Genomic DNA, 21,259 nt, shown 5'->3' on the forward strand with positions numbered 1-21,259 from the left:
CGTACTTTTGTGTCAGGCGTCGTTGTTTGAAAATAGAACAACGACGAGGGACGACGAGAGGCGAGAAACCCGCTTAGGACGACGTGGGGCAAATTAAAAATTACAATTCAATGCTTACGGACGCGACGCCTCGCACGAGAACTTTTAGCGATCGCAATTGGCCATCGCGTTTTCCGCTTAAGTCTTGGCAATTCAATTGTCCCCGTATCATTATGCAAATAAGGAAATTCATAAGTAAAATGTCCACTGTTTCTTGAAATGAAATATATGTAACTTTGAAACTTAAAAAAGTAAATTTAAAAGTTTACATTTTTGTAAGAGCCTGTAAGCGAGGATCTAGAATTACCGTAAATATCGCATTTTCAAACTCAATCAGTTAAATTAAGTAAATATAAATTCGGTCAAGTCGCATTTATATGAGAAATTATTTGAACAAGTATCAGTTAAAGATATATAAATTATTCATGTAAGTTTTTCAGCAACTTTTAATACTTAAAGGTATTTACTTTACGTTAATGATGATTTACCGCGTTAATAATTAGACGTATGGATCGCCAAATTTCGACTTCCTTTTTTTTTTTTTACCACAAATGTCACATATTAGCCATCCGACAAAAACAATTTAATTATGCGATCGCGAAAATCGCGTGCAGCGCAAACACACGAATTAATCGAAGATACGTCCAGCCGTGCGCGTGCGTGCGTGCGTGCGTGCGTGCGTGCGTGCGTGCGTGCGTGCGTGCGTGCGTGCGTGCGTGCGTGCGTGCGTGCGTGCGTGCGTGCGTGCGTGCGTGCGTGCGTGCGTGCGTGCGTGCGTGCGTGCGTGCGTGCGTGCGTGCGTGCGTGTCTTTTAGCACCGAGTAGAATGACCCACTGACCCGCCTCACTGATACGTACGTGGAGACGCACACGCGTATGCAACGCGTAACGCATGACGTGCAGCTAATTTTGATCAAGATTTATGCTAAGATTAATAGTAACGTTCGGCAGCCTGTTCGGAAGCGAAAGTGGACGGATGTGCCGAATCGATACGCCTCATTGCATTAATCACAAGAATTTCCTCCGTCTCCCGTCTCTTAAATCGGATGAATCAACAAATTTAATCAAGCGTACGAAGGCATAAACAAGATGAGATTTTTGTCGCCAAAAGTTTCGTGACACTTTCCCCCTGTATTCGCCTTGGATCGGCGTGTTTCTTCCCCGTTTCTTCTTTACTTCTTCATTTTACCGCAATGCGTCAAGAATGAGTGAAGATGGAACACAAACACATAGGAGTGGTCACTGTCGCGCAGACGTGAGGCACTCGAAGAAATAAAAACATTTATGTCACTTTGAGCGGAAAGATTTCCCGCGAGTGAGCATTTCTTATCGAATTTATTTATTATTTACGTTTTTTTTTTTTTTTTGGTTAGGAAAAGCGCAAAACGTCAACCGACCTGGACTCGATAATACTTGTATCTCCAGTTAACTACGTGCCGAGTTACTCTACTCGTTGATCACCGTACACATTCGTCGGTCTGTAAAATCCAATATCTAGTTCAAAAAGTAAGAAATCGGATTTCCAGCAGGATGTTGGAGGTGATGGCAGCGTCGCGACACGACGTCGCGACGCGAAGTCGCGCTCTCCGACGCGCTCTCCGACTCGGATCCTTTTTCCCGCAGCTTCCACGCCTGCAATACGACGATCGAAGTACCCGCAGAATGGTTTTTGCAGTTCAAGCGCGATCCGATGGGTAAAATTTGTCGTGCAACAAAATAACTAAAATTCGAATCCGAAAAAAATGCAAAGATCACACCACACATAATTACAAATTACTTAATGGCGATTCTTATCAAACAAATTGCCCTCATTAGCAAATACACTCGCTACGTTTTTAAGTATCTCAAATTTTCTTTATTTTCTCTGATCTGATTAAAAACTGTAAGCTTGTAATAAATTATTTTCTTCGACAGGTACGCTTAATTAATATAAATATTTATAAGTATGTTTAATTTACTTTAGACATCTAACTCTTCCCATGTTTTATAATAAGAATTTTTTCACTGATTTTTTATTATTTTGTTGAGAATTTCACTACGTTTTATCGAAATATCATATTGTAACATAACGCATTACGCTTCTTCTTGCATTACCGGTTTCTGATTGAAACAGATTGAATAAATCATGCATCGGAAATCAAATTTGCACGAGTGAATGTTACCGCGAAGCTTTACAAAAATAATGACAGCACGAAAAGGATTTTATCAATATTAAACATGCGAGCTCGCCATTTTCTCGAGCTCTCTATTCGCTCAACGGAAAATATTTCGCAGGACACGTAGTGGTTACGTCACGTGTAGGACAGGAGGTTAGTGGGCGGTCTGAAACTTACTGGTTTTATTCTCGAAGGAAGATTGTACATTCTGGCAGGACGAGCAGCACAAAAGCCCAGCCAGCAGCAGCCACCTGGATAGCTCGGTCAATCTCTTCGGCATCATCTGAAATAGCGAGAAGCGAATTGAATTGACCGCCGAATAATCACATCACGCGGCTCTCTGCTTCGCTCAACAGCTACTTTGAATCAGATCAAATGGAATCATAAGTATCGATCATCGTTTGCGTTCCGCTTGTGATTCGCAATGATGGGGATTCTCATAATGGAAAGCTGTATCGTAGAAATTTTACAATTTTTATGTTGTTTTATATATGTATATATATATATATATATATTTTTTTTTTTCTATTTTATCTCTATATTATTTTATATTTATATTTTTCTATTTCGTCTTTAAATTATTTTAGATTTATATTTTTCTATTTCATCTTTATATTATTTTATATTTATATTATATTGCTTTTCTACAGACTTTTTTTTAACAGATCGCGGAAATCGATTTCCGGAGGGTGAGGGCGCGTTCTGTATCATGGAGAGAATCATAACACCCTTGTTTCGAGAGACAAATAAATCTTACGTACTCGGTATTAAAAAGCGTTATTCATCGAGCTTTTTGCTTATCCACGAAACGAAGTAAACACGACCGCTCGTATTCATGAAACATGCGCGAAGCATCGTGTCCTCCATCGTTTAAAAGTTATATCGCGGCTATGCGATAGCAGAAATGTGATTAATTCGTCTAATTGGGTATCCAGAGTGCAGTTGGCCAACACGATCAATGGACGGGATGATGGGCTCGACATTAATTACAAACGTGTAAATATGCGCACGTGAAATAATATCTGCTCGACGGCGCGGAATAAAACCCACGATATTGTCCCAGCCAAGCATGATATTAATGATAAAATATCAGTTCGTACGGTAATGGCGAATAACACGTTTGCTGTTTAACGTTACGTTACAAAGTACAACAACGAAAATTAATATTAAAGTTGACGAAGTACACAGACATTATTGCTTTCAAATCTATAAATATATATGTAAAAGAAGAAGAAATATATAGAAAAGAAATATAGAAAAGAATTATTTATACATCATACTTGCGATACGATTCTTACGTTATGTAATTATTTAAATAAATATCTGACACACTTGCGATGCATCTAAGTCCGTTCAAGCATCTCTCTTACATCACCGTAAATCTATCGAGGTCGCGTGCCAAAAGGCAGGATCGAAGCTGCCAAGTTCCCTTTCATAACTTTTCTCATTCCGTTGCCATTCCGTTGCATGTCAGTGATTGTACGCTATACGAAGGTGTAATTTTTTACGCTGTTCTGCATTGGCGTATAATATTACCTCAATGGGATCAAATAATTCTGCTTTTATATTATCAAATAATAAAAAAGAGTAGTTCGTTGAATGACAGAGACGTGCGAGCGTATCGAATGAATTAAATAACTAGTATCGCGTCGGCATACGGTAAAAGCACCATGAATACGCGAAAATATAACTATAACACGTACGGTTGTTTACGAATACTTTGACGAAACGTAATACCGACGGTGTGTAGCAGCGGCACGACGTGACTACAACACCCTTTTCCGACAAACCGTCATGCCTCGCCCGGCCGTTCGCGAAACATACGGATGAGGATCAATGTATCCTTTACGACATCCGGAAAGGATCTCCCAATGTCTTGTAAAGTGAGTCGTAAGAGACCTTGCTGTTAACTGCTCTCCCGCTATATGCGAGAGCGGAATAATTTTCGAGGGGTCGTGACCTGCCCCAATCGACCGGCAGAGTCGATCAAAATTGCGTTCTCACGACCACGAGTGCGGAATCCTTGCCGAATCGGGAGAACGCCGATCCGAGAGAACTTGGGCTGATAATAAAGTTACGAGATGAACGAAATCTGATTAAGGAGACGAATCGATTGAAATTACCTCGGAAATTTAATACCGATACTTACGCGCAATATATTGCAGCTACACATTTTACAATAAAATATAGATATATATATATATATATATATATATATATATATATACAAAGTTTGCGAATTATATAAAACGTAAAATTTGGATAGTTACTTCAATTTCTTCCAGATTCTTCTCAAAGATCACAGTTGTAGAAAGATAAAAACGAAATAAATCAGGTACTATCAGATATTCTTAAACAAAAGCTAAAGAGCGCTAAAAGAGATGGGTCAAACCGTATGTTTGCGCAAGATCGAGGACAGCTCCCAGAGGCTAGATGCCTCGGCGTTCATCGATCGACGGGGAATTCGATCATACCTCTTAACGACCACGTCGAGAAAGTCTTTGAAGCGGGACCAGACGCGAGCGGCCATGGCGGCTGGGTCACTGTCACTAACCGCGAAAATTATACATTCGCGTACATACATTTTGTGACTTCAATTGGCAGAAAGAGAGAGAGAGAGAGAGAGAGAGAGAGAGAGAGAGAGAGAGAGAGAGAGAGAGAGAGACAAGTAAGAGATCGTTTATCTAAATTTCTCAGACCTCACGATTCAAAGGAAATACATAGTATTGCTTGTGCACACTTCGTACGGACGAAGCGACAGATATTTAGATATTCTTCACGTGAACGTAGACGAACAAGACGTGGCCTCGTGCGTGTAGGAACATGACATCCGTTCGAAGGTTCGCATACTAATGGGTTAATAAGCGGCTATATCTATAGCTCGGAGACATCGAAGACCTGTCGTAATCTAGGAGTAATGCACTCGCACTCGGGGAAAGTAGGATATCCTGTGAAACACGGCGTCCTGTAGTTTTCGCGAGAGACTACTCGCTGCGGCAGCACTAATTGTAAATGTTTACCAGTCAGTTTTTAAAGCGGTGCCAGAAACAACTTTATAAATTTATAACTTCGAAGAATCGCATTAAGCGATAGCTTAAATAATTCCGAGTCCGAATCAAAAATAAATTTTAATGAGTTAACATGTCGTTCTGGCAAAAACGAGAGAAATCCCAAAATCAATTAAATAACACAGCAAGCTATCCTAAAACCGTTTCAGAACTTATATTCATAAATTCGTCTCGAATTCGATAAGCTGAAAGAGGCTCGCATTTTGCAAGTCTGTTTTCAACATGTGTTTTAGCACGCATAAAAAAGATTTAAAAATTTAATTGAATTCATAAATCCGACCGCCGGAATTTTACGGACAGAATATTTGTTTGCAATCTATTTGAAAAACGAACAACGACAAGGCGATACGAACAAATTTTTTGTCATGGATTATGTCATCAGGACAAAAAAATAGCAAAAAATTCGCCAATGTTGTACTACGTTTGTTAATTGATTCGTTAAAACGACATTATACGGATTTGATGCACTTGAAATGGCTTGAAAATTCTCGAATGTGCGAACGTTATCGGCAAACTCGCATCGGCGAGATCGACGATGATACTTTCACCCGCGTCAGGTGTAAATGAATCGACTCGCTCTCGTGGCTCATCAGCGAATCATTTCCGCCGATCATTGACGCTGTGCACGCGTTCCCTCAAGTGGTGTCCGTCTAATATGGTGAAAAAGTGCATGAAATCATGTTGCATAATTGGAACGTATCAGACATCGTATAGTTTTCTAAACACACATAAAAAATCATTATAATATAAATTCCGTCACTTTCCGAGACCGATAAAATATTTTATTAAAATAAAACGTGGCATTTCGGAATACAACGGAATACATTACAATTTATTAGACTCAAGTCCAAAGAAGATAACGAATTAAGGAAGAGTTATGCAACATTGAAATTTCGACGGGCTCTCGGGAAGTTTGCTGATCTACGATTAGGGGAGGGGGGGGGATAAAACTTTGGTATACATAGAGATACAAGAAATTGGACCACGGGCCAAAGGGCTATTGTGCTCCTTTGCAGGACGGAAACTTGCTGAAAGTTGCTTTCGTCGTATTTGCACGTGGAATCGCGGCATAACGAGACACACGTGCTAACGGTAGACGCTGCTCCGGGCGCCGATCTCTTCTCTTGAACGAGATTCCCAGAAAAAAAAAGAGCGAGACGAAGAAAGAGAGAGAGAGAGGGAGGAAGAAAAAGAGAGAGGCGAAACACTCGAGCAAATGGGCAAAGGGGATCGCTTTGTGCGAAGCCGCCTATAGGATCGGCGACATCCGACCTTGAAGATCAAATCAGGATCACGATAGCCTCGATGATGTTAGACTTTCCCGATAGTTGATTGATCATCGATAAATGCCGAAGAAATTCCGTGGCTTAGAAACAAAATTAAAATTAGAAAGATAAATAAGAGTTTTAATAATAGCGGTTTTATGGTAATTTCATCTATCCGAATGTATCAACTCGAGATTACGAAGGAAGATAATATATGCTTAGAGAAGGAAAGTTACGACCGAAATGTAGAAATTTTGGCGAAAGCTCGATGGTGATTATTTTGAGAGAGGAACGCTCGAAATTTCTGAATTATAAAATAGTAGCAAACACGGCAATAATTACATCTTAAATAAGAGGTAAAATGAGAAAAATATCGATCACCATGATTATCTCGCACGACTCTAATTATAACTTTATCTTTTATTTAAACATTTTTTTTTTAGCCCGTGTAACGAGTGTTTCATTCGTCCCCCATAATAAAAGATCCGGATAAAAGATTAATCAAGTTAAAATTCGATAATCCAGCTAATTTTGTATACACGCGTATGTGTTATAAATACGTTACAATTTATAAATATTCATGGAATCAGACATAGGTGTAATTACGCGTGCGTATTTATATATATACGTTGTGCGCGTAATAAACGCGGGGCACGAGCGCGTGCACACATCAGATGATTCGCCAGCGGCTTTAAACGATCGTTAATTAATAATTAGCATGCATGTACGCTCACGTTTTCCTGTCCGTCGGTAGACGAGAGTCCGGCAGGAGAAAGTCAAAGGACGCCCGGGATACGAGTTTCTAGCGATCGTGCAATTAATGCTAATTGACCAAGACCAAGTTCCGCTGCCTCTGCGATAAGATGTATAAATACTCGGAAAAATAAAACCACCGCGTGAGAAACGTCACGCGTGTGTAGCGCGTAATTATCGAAAAACGATGTCCGGCTTTGATCGCGCCCACTTCCATACATCTGTTAAACGGAATTTAATTTACTTGTCTCCGCCTGAAACATTTCATCCGACGCAATTTTTCGAGTGCCTCGCCGCAGTGGCGATTAAAAAGGTCGGCGTTTAATTAAATACGTCTTGATTAAATTCGTTGACAATCGGACGTTTTCTATTTTGCGCGTTATTATTGGCTGTTTCCGGTCCTCTCGGAGTTCAGTTTCGTCCCGCTTAGAACAGTTGATTTTTTTTCCTTTTTTTTTTTTTTTTTTTTTTTTATAAGAAATGTCGCGATTCCACTTTGAACTTATTGAGTACCGGCGGGAGGTCCGACAATGAATTTCAAGCATGGATGGAATAGTTCCAGCTCCGAAATTCCATAATGTCTCGTATCCTACGGGATCGCGAACGCCAGAGTGAAAATTCAGTCTGCGGCCGTCTCATTTTTCACCTCATCCGCCAAATACGGTTCCTCTCAGCAGCTTTACGAGTCGCCGGCTCGCTCGGGGTTAATTTATGCGTGAATAGAACGTCTGAAAGAACGAGGAAAGAAATGAATGGCCGAAAGGGGGGAAAAAAAAGAGCGCAGAAAAATGGATCGTGTCCTGAAACTTTGTGGCACAAAGATCAATTAAAAGAATTATCCTCGGGAAATTAGCGCATCGTTAAGGTCACAGGAACGTCAATTAGGCATTACCGACGAGCATTGCTCCACTATGCAAATACGGTTAAACGATTATATACGCTATTTTTCCCTCTGAAAGAATCTCGGCGCTCTAGTACTTTCTCGTCGGAGAAGTGAACTTATCGTCACTCGGTGAATTAAAAACGAGCGAGTAAAGCACCCAGTTAATATCCCAGTAATTAACAAATCATTCCAGAAAGAACACGATTTATATAATTAATGAGATATATCATGTGTTGTTTATTAAAAAAAAATATACGCTACAAAAATAAAATAAAAATAAATACATCCTAAATAATATTAAAAATGAGTATATAGACTTAATATAGAGTTAATTTTTTTTTTTTGTATAGTCACGTATATAAAAATGGCATTCATTAAACATTTATCATACGGAATTTTTTACCACACAGGATCTTTATGATCTAGAATTGGAAACATCTGTAAATTCTAAAAAAAAACGAACTCGGTTACGAATAATACGTGAGATTAATCGCTTAATGTAAAAAAATCTCACGAACATTTTCACGTCGATTAATGCTTACTAAATGCTTTCAATCTTCCACGAAGTGCTAATTGCAACTACTGCTCGTTATTAAATGAACGCTCAATGAATCACGCATATTCTGACATAGATCGTTATGGGAATCAGCACATGTAAGCCGCGTATTATGTTGTCGTCACAGGTAAAAGTTCCAAGACGCGATCATAAAAGAAGAACTCTTTCTCTCTCTTATATGACTCTCCTCTCTCATAGCAGCCGCGTACAATGTATAATTAACGTTTACATCGTTAGAAAAGTATTACGGCGGACGCGACCACACAAAACATTTCTTCTCTCGATTATTCTAATTAAATTTTTTAATGTACAAATTATCTTTTTTATGAAAAAAAGTATCACTATTTAATATATTTTCCCGATAATTCGTTACAATAGTGTTAGTAATAATTTATAATTTATTACTTTAACATTTTAATTATTACAATGCTGCTCTCCCATAGACGTTTATTAATACCAATCACTTTATCTTTCTGTCTCTTTCTAGAAATAAGAGTAAAAGAAAATGAGGGGTTAATTAAACTTCAAACTAATGGTGCACGTGGATACTCGCGCGATCGTTATCGCGTATCGTTTCGCCATTAATTTACAGTATCGGCGCTCTTCCTAGTCCCACGGGGTCATGCATGAGTCGTTGCACAATTATGCGAATCGAATTTCCTGGGAAGGGATCGGATATTCGGCTGGAGCCAATCACGAAGGGGGGAAGCGGTCACTTCGGGAAGTGAAGAAGTTACGACACAGGAGAAATTCGGTAACTCCCGGGGCATACCGCGGCAAGGAATCCGCCCTCGTCAAATCCCTCGTGGGGAAAAGCCCGAAAGCCCGCGTTGCGGGCAAGGATTGCAGGCGCGTGTATGAATGACAAAGGCCGCGATCGCAGGGGATCCGGCCGCGACCGCTACTAATTTCAGGTGCGAGGAAGCAATTATCGGCTCTTCAACAAGCCCGCGCGCACTCAGGCGTGTCGGCCGGCCGTTCAGGTAGTTTCTCGCCTTACCGGGCCCGGCCGAACGCGACCGTGACTAATTTCCTTAAGGGGTTACGTACCCCTCTCGCCCCGCCGCGCCTCGTTTCGCCTCGCCGCGTGCGAAACGAATGCGAACGTACGTCTTCATGTTTTCGCGGGGCCACAACGTAACGTGTTTCTTTCGAAGGAGCGCGCGAGCGATCGTACGTCATAAGGAGTGCAAAGAGAAGAGCGATACCACGTCGTCTCGCGAGATTGAGACAGCGACGCCGACAGAAAGATGTTGCTCGGAAAGCCGACGAATCTGTCCCACCTCCTTCGAACATCCGTCCCCTTGCGGGAAGCTCCGACTTAACTCCATCACGTTGTGTTCGATCGAAGTCACTTCTTTCTATCGCGCCTTTTATAGACGTTCCAAGAGCAAACGAGAAATATCGAGATCATCAACTAAAAAAATCATCAAGTTAAATAAAGACTCACTCGAAAATATAATAAATTGAGAATTATTTTTCCCACCGTAGTTAAAAAAAGCTTTCGTTCTCGACAGACAGATAAATAATAACAAAAACTTTTTATAACGAAAACAAATTAAAAATTTTGAACCTCTTGACAGACGGAGAAATAAAAAATTGTTGAATAAATAATGACATTCTTGCAGAGTAAAAGAAGCTCAAATTCTTTTATAATTTAATATATTTATTTTATAAAAATCTTTTTCAAAGTAGTTTAAAAATCCTATAGATGTATATATATATATATATATATATAGAGCATAAATGTAATATGGTGTCGAAAAATTGAATGTCTTGTCTGAATTATCAGAGAAAAAAAATCGTTCATTTTCGATGTTCTCCTCAATTTTTTCTCGGTTTGCAAAGAGTACTTTAGATACGCTTTGAGCTTCTATGAAATCGTATGCTAATCCATTTAAGATCATCAATTTTATTGAATATACACGAATTGCATCAATCAATTGTCCAATGTATACAATTTGTAGAAGATCGATTTTTCTGTCTAATAACGATAATTCGTTAGTTAAAAAATAAAAAAGGATGAAAGCATAAATTTAATTTGGGATGAGAAGAGAAAAGTAGCCGGCATAAATAAATGCCTAGCATAAATAAAGCATAAATAATAGCATAAATAAATAAAAGGCAAATCACAAATGTAACATATAACGACGGGAAAGTGATAAATTCATCGCATTCTGCCAATGGACTTGGCGATTGGCATTTAAATGCGAAAGGATAAATCTCTCAAGTTGATTTCATAATTCATGATATACCAGGTATAAATTTTGCATTGAAATTCGACAAATTCGCACGTCAATTATGTCGATAAATACTATTTTCGAGATAAGAAAGGAGGGAAAGAGACGAGAGAAGTGCAAATGCATCGCGGTTTTTCTCGGATGGACCCCGGCGCGGCGCATTTCCGTTCGATTCTACAAAAGTCGAACGGACGTAAGTGATGGTTTCCGACGAAAATCCCCGCGGAGGAAGAATGATTTACGATCGATTCGGTTCGGGAAGGAAAGTCAAGCCGCGGGGGAGCCTTACCGCCACGGGTCGGCTTAATGCACCGGGCGAAACCAGTGGGAAGAGCTTTAATTATGCACGACGTTTCTGAATTAAGGCCACTCGACTTTATGGTGCCCGTATATGCGAGGTGTTTTACATAATAGCTCCCTCGCGGGGTTGGAAAATAATGTGCCGAGCAGGCGAGTCGGTGGAAACTATGAGAACTATGAGAACCATGTGTGTGGATAGCCGACGATGCTATCCGCTTTTACACTCGAGACGAAAGAGCTTCGATGGGCCTCGACTTTATCACTGTTATCGCGTGACATAAATTTTACGGTTATTATTAATATTCCTTTTTTTTTTTTTTTTATTTCATTCGCGAATAATAATCATCTCGTGCGATTCGCTTTATTTCGCAATCGGACGTGCGGGACGTACGAAAAATCAACGTGGCCTCGCTTATCAATCTTGCGAACAACGCTGAGAAAACGGAACAAATCTCCCGTGTAATTTGCGCGCGGTTCCAGATTCATTGGCCGGGTGATTTGCGAGCGAGAAGTCGAAGCAGATTGCGATAACAAGTTACGGTTAGGATTTATGAGTTCTATTCCCCCCGGCGAATACGCCGAGAAAGAGAGAGAGAGAGAGAGAGAGAGAGAGAGAGAGAGAGAGAGAGAGAGAGAGAGAGAGAATTTGGGACTAGGTGGATAAGTTCGCGTGTAAATGACTCCGGAATCGAGGCGGGCCTCGAGACAGCGTGGCCCCACGGTTTCACTTTATCTCTCTCTCATGTGGACCACACAGCGTCGAAAGTGCGTGTCACGCACACGGAACTCGTCGCCGATCTGTGTGCGGCCGCTCGCGTGCGTGCGTGTGTGCGTGCGTGCGTGCGTGCGTGCGTGCGTGCGTGTGTGCGTGCGTGCGTGCATGCGTGGAAGTCCAGTCGTGTTACACGGCGGCCAAATCTACGTCGATAAGAATTAATGCGAGCCAATCGCGGCCGGCCGAGGCACGCCACGAATTTCCGGCTAACAAAATCCTCGTCCTCGTGAATGAAATGAAAGTGGTTTCCTTTCTCGTATGCGTATCGATTCTCGACCCGTCCTGACGAATAATCCCCGATTAGCGAATTGATTGACCCGGAGAATCTCTTTTTCCGTGGGGGAATTCGGGAGTTCGGATTGGGGAGCGCGCAATCGTGTACGCAGATTCGAAAACGCGAAACGCAATTTCAAGATTATCTTGCGTATTAATAAAATCTGCGAGGGAGGTGGGAGGAAATCTCGATTTGCGTGTCTCACGAGATTATCGTTCTCTGACATTTCAAATATTCGCAATATTTCATGTCACGTTCTGTTAATCACGCAAAACTTGCGCGATTGTTAATCACGCAAAACTTACGAAAAAACTGACGGAATTTCTTGTGCGTTAATGCATATGGTAGTCGGTATTGTTGTAACAACGTGGCACTGTATAGTAATATGCTGCAAGAGCAATCAGTGCGTCAATCGAGGATAGTAACATCAGCTATCTGTCACAAGTGTTTTGCTCTTTTTTTTTTTTTTTTTTTTTCGTCACGCGTCACCTACTTCCATTTTTGTAGATTGAACATCCTGTCGATAACACATTATTTGTCACATCATTCTCTCGTTAAATGCGCAAGTTTTCTATTCTCTCCTGTATATAAAATATGCATCTCCATTAAGAGAAAAATTATTCACAAATATCATTGATCAAGATAGTTTTCGTCGCGATCGTATATTTAATGACTTTTATCGCAATTGGAGCAGTTACAAAACTGAAAGCAAACCTAATCCAGATCATCTGTAGCATATCGCTCCTTCTTTTTTTGTCGCGACTATTCTGGCGGTTAATACGATCGGCCTGATATTTTTTATCTCGTCCACACTCTCTCTTCCCCCGTTTACTTTTATTTCGTAGCGCGGCTCTAACATTGAATTCACAGCGGAGAAGAGCAGCCTCCCCGCGCCCCCGCGGCCCACCCGGCCCGGCTGCAAATTTAATGACTCCGCGGATAATCGTGAGACTACTTACGGGCGAAAAGTGGCCATTTACTTGCGGGAGGATATAACAGGATTCGCCTTTAATTCCCTCGCCACATTCCACCAGCCGCGCTTAACGCCCGACCGTGTGACCCGCTTACCGCGTAAAGTAACGCCGCCCCTCCCGCCCCTTCGCCGGTCCCACCCAAGCTTTTATCGCTAATTTTTCGCGATACGTTTTCCCCGCGGGATGAACGCGGAACGGTTGCGCGTCTTTAATTAATCTAAACGCGACAGAACAATTAAACCGGCTTATTCCGCTACTAATTTTTCTCTCGTTATAACCAGCGAAAACGCACTCTGGATCTACCTCCACCTGCTGGTTAAGCTTCTTTTCAAAGAATCTCCTCTCATTCGATGCGTGATTAACATCCGAAATATTTTCGCTGATTCGAGCGAAAGCATTTTCCAGCGCTCGACTTGCAGCTCGATTTGCGCGTTTTAAATGAAATCCTTCATTTCTCGGTCTTAATGACGGAAAGATTCGAAAAAAAAACTGTCAACACCACCAGAAGCGGTAGAAGAGCGGTAAAGTGCAGTTTTACTCAATTTTATCAAATTAAAAATGTATGTGCTTTATTTATATTTATCTTTTCACGAATGCGCGATTTAGACGTTCCATAAAATCTAACAAATTTGACATTATGTGACGTGACATATTTTTAAAATATCGGAATAAAATATCCGGAATAGAAAATGGAATTTGCCATCGTAAACTATATTTGTTCTATAAATTTGTGATATCCCAGTCCGATTAATTCTAAACTCATCTATTTCATCTATTCATCTTGTACAAGTCTCTCTCTCTCTCTCTCTCTCTCTCTCTCTCTCTCTCTCTCTCTCTCTTCGTTTTCGCGTTAACGGCGATGCCGGCGATGCAGACGCAAGAATGCGTCACGGAAGCCACGCACCGTCGCGAGATGCAACCGGCAACCTATATTAACTACGAAGGCGTATCACGTATGCAGGCCGCCGCTGGGCCCGGACCCACCTCACCTCTCTTCTCTTCGCATGCGATGAAATTTTCATCGTGCCGGGGCCCGGGCTTACGGGATACGCGCGCTCATGCGAAACCGTACCGATCTACAGTCCCACGAATCTTTCACGCAGAGGCCGGCGCGCGGCGAGCAACAAAAGTCCGCAAAAGCGAGAAAAAGTTGTTCGTCCTCGACGAGCCGAGATCACGCACCGGCGGAACGTCGGGATGAGGCCCACGATGGCCCCGTCGGTTTCGGGATCGAAGCCTCTCTGGCTCGCCAAAATTGGCGTAGTCGTGATTGGACGATGAAAGAGAGAGAGAGAGAGAGAGAGAGAGAGAGAGAGAGACATAATGCAAAATCAAAGAGCGTATAACAAGCGCGCTTTCTCTACGACTCGAGAAAAAAAATTAGAAATTATATTTTTTATATATAAATATAAAAAAAATATGTAAATATTATAATATTATATAAATATTTTATAAATATCATGTATAAATTATAAATTTTTTGTATTTATACATATTTTTTATATTTAACGTATTTGTTTCAAAATATTCTACAGAATGGAATTTTTAAATAAATAGATTTTTGGTATACATGCAAATGATGAAGAGATATTTCGGAATATAAAAAATACATTTACTTGTATGTATGATTGTATTTCACGGATGAAAATATTATATAAGTGAAAGTACAAAGCACAGCGAGCACAATGGCATTCGAACAACATGCATTTGGAAACTAACCAATTATAAACCAGCGAAGCTGAACGGATACCAATTTATATAACACAATAATTGTTTTAGCGAAACACACTCCCCATTCAATATAGTTTGTAGACGAATAATTCGATTTAATGAGAAGTTTCTTTGAATCGATATATCACATACATATGACATACATACCAACACGCGCAATCAAATTTATCGGATTTCGAATATTTTGAAGAAAATTATCTATCATTTTGTTTTATTATCGTAATTAAATCTCATGGCAGAATAAATATGAAAATACAATGGAAGACATTTTCTTTAAAAATATTCCATTGCATTCACGATATTAAATGTATTCAGATATAAAACATATCATGTTATAAAATGTATATATAAATTTGTTAAAATATTAAATAATTAAGTTAAAATGTTAAGACACAAGCAAGTAATGGAACATGGGAAAAATTGAAATCGCCAACGTTAGAGAATGCGCAAACATGGAAATGCAACAGACGCACGTTACTATTTCGATAAAATATCGTGACTCAATCGTTTGTTAAATATTTCAGGGTGTAGGTCGATTTTAAAAGGACTCGTGCGAACGGTACGCGTGGAAACAAATTTAATCCTCAAAAATACAAACGCAAAAGCCGCGCGGGAAAAAAAATGTTACGCGACCGACCAGCGAATATGAGCGATTATTTACGAGTGCAAGAGATTTTAACGCAATTTTATCGGCGGATGCCTAACGAGATTGAAAAAAAAGGAGCCGGTGCGTTCTCATCGCTTTCAACACTCGGCACTCTGTGAAATGAATTGCGAAAGTGTGCGATACGGCAAATCGGCATACGGAAGAGAAAGAAATTGGCCTGTCGCCGACTAGTAATAAAGCGTTTTCTGCTAATTGTATTTAAGACTCAACCGTAACGCATAATTTGCACCTTTGCACGTGCAGAAACTAGAGGATATCGCACGGGCCATTTGTAAGAAAAATCCCTGCGATTTATAAATTTTTATCGTCGTAGTGTTAATTAACGAATCATTGTTAACGAGCTGGCGAAAGGAAAAAGAAATGTCTTATTCGTTATTACTTCAAGAACATCAGATGTCGAATCATGCAGAGTTCACGCGAGAATTTCCTAATGCTTCGGAATCGTGTCCCGAATGGGGGTCAAGATTTACATGTTCTCGCTCCTACCGAGCGACGAGGATTTCTCCGATTCTTTTCTAGGTGGTCCGCCGGCTGATTGAAGGAACGACGAAAGTTATATGGGCTCCCGTGAGCGCGCCGTCGGCGCGGCGCATTGAAATAAATTCCACGCGCCAATTCCGCCACCGATTCCGCTTTATTCCGCCGGCAAACTCGAAACGGGTCGCTCCGCGGATCGCTAATTAAGTTATTTCTTCGCGCGGCTCTAATTGCAAATACGCCGCGCCATACTTTTCAGCTGGAATTTCGTTATCAGACGAAAACGCTGCTATTTCTATAAAGATGGAATTAATGGCACTCGAAAAATGTGCTGCTGCACATCGGAAGTTATGCGAGAATCGTACGAAAATGCAAATTGAAAATGTAATCTACATAATAGTATATATAAATCGTGAATTGCATTTTAATTATTGACTTCTGTTGCGCGAAAGCGGCGAGGTATGAGATGATTATTAATTACCGTAGATAATAAATTAATATATTACGTGGCATATTTCTCTCTAATTGGCGAGAATAAAATTTATTGGAGATTACAAACGTTTATCCCTAATTTATTTCATCGTTATGCTGTCGAAGAGAAACCGTGGACACATAAAACTGCAATAAATGTCAAATTAACGATATCTAACGATAACATATAAATTAACATTTTCATCTTTTAAAAAAGATACGTGTATTTTTATTTTTATTAGACACGATTATTATCATGCATAATATTACATTATTAATGTCGTGCTATCGCGCTTTTTTATAACCAGATAGAAAAAAAAATACATCGCTGTTCATCAGAATCTCGCGCAATAAATTTGATATTATTAGTCCCGAGAGTTTTCTAACTTTCATCTATTTCGTGCGAAAAGGATGATTTAAAAGCTTGTCTAAATCAATGAATATTGCAAAATTGTCGATCGTTATTTATTACGTTTTATTGTCTTGATATCGATAATGCGAATCAATCGCATTAATGATGCCATCGGTGTGGCGTCATTAATAATCGTCGCACTTTGTGCAGCCGGCAGTTGCTAGTCTTGTTGATCGCGAAATCGATCGTATCCACGCGTAAAACGGCATTAAAATTATTCCATTGTAAGCCTCTTTGTCAAGTTCTGCCTTTGACATATTAATTCAATCTGACAGAGAGTTGCAGATCGCGGGGCGCGCGTCGACGTAAATTATATGTCGGCAACGTTAGTCTGATTCCCAGTATGGAATTTAAATTTTCGAATGTACGTAACACCTGTCTTCGTTAATTTCACGTTCCAGTCCGGCATATAATCGGGCTTGTTGTTCCGGCCTGTACGAATCGCATCGTTATGCGCGACCAGTCCATGGACAGGCGCATTAATGCAGTTCGTTTTACATGTGCACATACATGTGTACATATATATATATATATATATATATATATATATATATATATGCTCTAGTTGCATAACGTTACGAATATTTACACGCGACATCAAATAACGCTTGTGCAAACAAGCGCGTAAAAGTGACGATTTTCCGATGAATGCGTAGGAATTATGGATTTCGGAAATATACGAACCGCTTTTTTGATACATGAATTAGTTGCGGAGAATATGTGCTATGTATCACGATGAAATATATCTTGTCCGCTTGATTTACACGCGTTAAATACGTATTAAAAATTTATGTGTTGTTTTTTTTTACACTTCTTTTACCAATTTATATAAAATTTATTTTTTTTTATAATATATACATGAAGAAATGCAAACTGTAAATTCTAGTAAAAGAAATATTTGAGAGAAAGGAATGAGAAAAAAAATGTATAAAATTTCACAAATATTATTAATTTATTTCGTCGATATTAATTAACTTAATAAATATTCTTGCTTTCTTTTCTTTGCTTTGCGAATAAAGTTTCCGCCAAGATAAATGACATTAATAAATCAATAATCGTAATTTTAATAATGAAGAAGCTCAAATTAAATTGCCATAAAAAATTTCAGATTATAATTTTTAGATTTGTTTTTCAAGATTTCAAGAATTCTATTTTGAAATCTCAAGATTCTATGAGTATTTTATTACACGAATAATCGTAAAATAAACAGCACATTTAAGGTAACATGTGATAAATAATTCTTTCTATTCAATAAAAGATTCGAAATCCGTTTATAAAAGTAATCGGTTTTGTACATATGAACTGCGATTCTAAATTTTCAATATGGTGCTCGGTAAAGGAAGATTAATTCAAATTACGAATATAACTTGTGCTACATTTAATGTTTTCATTTCACAACCGTAAAAACGGTTTGTCGATTTGATGTATCTAGAAATAGAAGAGGATGAAATTTCAAAGATGCACCGTCGGAAGAAAGTGCTGCAGCAGCTTGCATTATACGACACTGTGACAACAAATCTCTTCTTCAAGCGCACTTATTGATGCTAAACTGTGACGTACAGACATCTAGGTACTTTTACGGATCGCCTATGACATCTAGACCGTTAGGATCTGTTACCTATTTACTTTTCGTGACAGATAATCGCCGTATATGCTGAATACCGTACGGCTAAAAACACGTTGCGTAAACGCGCGTTTGAGATTGATCGATAATACGTTGCCCTATATTCAAAAAAAAGAACTGACATTAAAAATAAAATGCTCAAATCAACTGCATGTATGCTAATAGATTGTGAACATATTAAAACGGAAACATAAAAAATGACGAATATATGAAATACTAAACTTGTATTTCATTTTAGGTAGACTTATAATATATATTTTCTTAGTATCAATTCTAAAAATAATTTTCAAAATTTGTTTCAATTTGTTATTATCGTTCAAATAACAGATATATGAAATATAAACTTTAATTAATTAACACTCTAATCCCTTTGTTTCTTATCGGTCGCGTGAGACACACCCGATTATATCTATATCTGTTAACTCGATGATGTTGTTGGTAGATGAGCGATAGCAAATATTGCAAGGCTCGTTTCTGCTCGTAATATGATGAGAACTTCGTAAAATAATTAAGTGTCTAGGTACTTAACGGTAATCTAATGTCACCTTAACGAGTGTAGGGTCGATAGCCCATAATGAAGAAGCCACGTTACCGCATGTCTCCCATGCTGTCCCATCCCGCGAAAATTAAGGGGAAGCGTTAACCGAAAATTGGGGATATTAAGTTTAGGAAAACTTAATTGTCGCGAGCGGCGCCGTCTAATCACTTAAATTGTTTCATCTCTATACATCAAAATTGCAATAAAGTAGTTCTCTCTAGCTACGATGGTCTCTATCAAGTTGTAATTGAAATTAGGTATCAATATGGAAATAAATTCTAACAAACATAGAAAATACGTGAAATTACAGCAAGAAATGTGGGAACGTATAATTTCTCATCCTTTCTCTTTCGCACACATACATACACACGCAACGCGATTGAAGCCACAGCTGAGCCGTAACGTACAGAAGTGTAGAATATAAATGTAATCTCAACAGACTCTCTGTCGAAATTGCAAATTGAGTTTGCAGTATTGAAATTTTGTTGTATCAACAGCGCTCGGAGACGTAATCAAATTTTATTATGGCAAATATCTCGCTCGAATCCCGTACTTCGTAATGTAATAGAAATTTTTAAGAACAAGATTCGTATTCAAAGTGGTTATATTTCATTGAAAATGAGCGAGCCTGTTTTCGATCGACGTCACCATACGTAGAACGTATTTAGGCCGAAAACATTCTCATTGGCAAATTTTTCTCCGATTCGCTTGCAAGTTTCTCCAGGGACACGGAGTCCTGCCATAAATAATGCAGAGATACCACGTGTCCTCTCATTTTTGTCGACACGCCCGGCCCACTTCGTCTCGAAAATCGATCTGCTCTCCTGACGGCCTCTTGACCCGTTATACCGCTCTCGAAAGATCTTTGGGGTGGTCGATATCATCCCTGGTAACAACTGAAACTATGTACTTGTCTGCCGGGCACATTAATTGGATTGGCAAATAGCGATGATAATGTACTCTTACCAGACAAATTTGCAAATATTGTGTAAAGGATTCTTGTAATTCTATAAAAACTCTCTTAAGATTCGCAGAATTTTCGCTGAAGAGTGGAAATGTTATAAAGATTCTTCTATTCTGTCGCAAGAAGAAACGTCTGTCGTTTTTTCTTGTAATTCAAAGTACATGAGATTTTACTTTTTTCCACTTCGCTCGACTACAAAATCCCGATTCTACGAAAGAGTGTATCAGATTCGGGAAAATAATTGTGTTAGTCGATCTGTATTATTAGAGAACACTTCGAAAAAAAAAAAATTCGCATTCTCTATAAATTCTTTGCAGTTCTGCTTAATCTCCCACGGTGACATAGTCAAATGTACCTTTCGTATCTAAAAATTGTAAAATACCTAGAAAAATTTGCGACAGTGGTTGCTGTTTACAACACCGGCCAGCCCCATTCCCTATCCGGTGTGACACTAAAAAAAATGGAAAAGAGAGTTGGAGTTGCGTACCGACTCGCGGGTAATAAAATATAATGGCAGTTTTATTGCGCTGGCGTCGTGTAGCGCACTTACGTCACTCGAATTCAACTATGGTAGCCGAGAGTTAAACTTGTTTTGTCCCGCGCGCGCCCTGCGGTTATCTCTCCCCGCGGTAAGACACTTTTTACCCCGGTCCAGCATTTCGTGTCGCTGTGAAATAGGTCAACTCCAACTCGCGCTGGATGAAATTTTTAGCACACCCGTCGAACTTGGTCATAATTTCCCGCCTAGCCGGCCACTCCCCGATATTACGAAAACTGGGGGTCATCGAGATAAGCCGAGTGGTCAATATGCCTCCAACGATAAAATCGACGATAAAATAAACTTTCCGATACTTACAATTGGATGGTTTCTTTCGAAACTACACATTTCACATTCTTAAATTACAAATTTCTTGGACGACACAAGACGCATTTGTCATCTTTACGTATCGTGATCTTTCCTCCGAGAAAATTTTTACAATGCTATTTTTCAACGTTTGACACGGAAGCACGGCTCGGGTATCTTTTATACTCGAAATGCATTCATTTGAAGGACGATAAAATATACCGTATGAAATACCCGCGCGCGCAAAT

At 39.5% G+C, this 21,259-nt stretch overlaps 1 protein-coding gene across 1 annotated transcript in view; it reads right to left on the minus strand.

Annotated features, from left to right (window-relative positions):
* LOC105431367 (uncharacterized) overlaps positions 1 to 21,259 on the minus strand; it is a 40,212-nt gene that overhangs the window by 11,362 nt on the left and 7,591 nt on the right. The window contains exon 2 of the mRNA XM_089081773.1: positions 2,373 to 2,478. Coding sequence (XP_088937899.1) covers positions 2,373 to 2,478 — 106 coding nt within the window. The remainder of the gene's footprint in view (positions 1 to 2,372; positions 2,479 to 21,259) is intronic.

The sequence above is a fragment of the Pogonomyrmex barbatus genome, unplaced genomic scaffold, assembly GCF_055798465.1.
Source record: "Pogonomyrmex barbatus isolate J1 unplaced genomic scaffold, ASM5579846v1 scaffold5, whole genome shotgun sequence".
Classification (NCBI taxonomy): Eukaryota; Metazoa; Arthropoda; class Insecta; order Hymenoptera; family Formicidae; genus Pogonomyrmex; species Pogonomyrmex barbatus.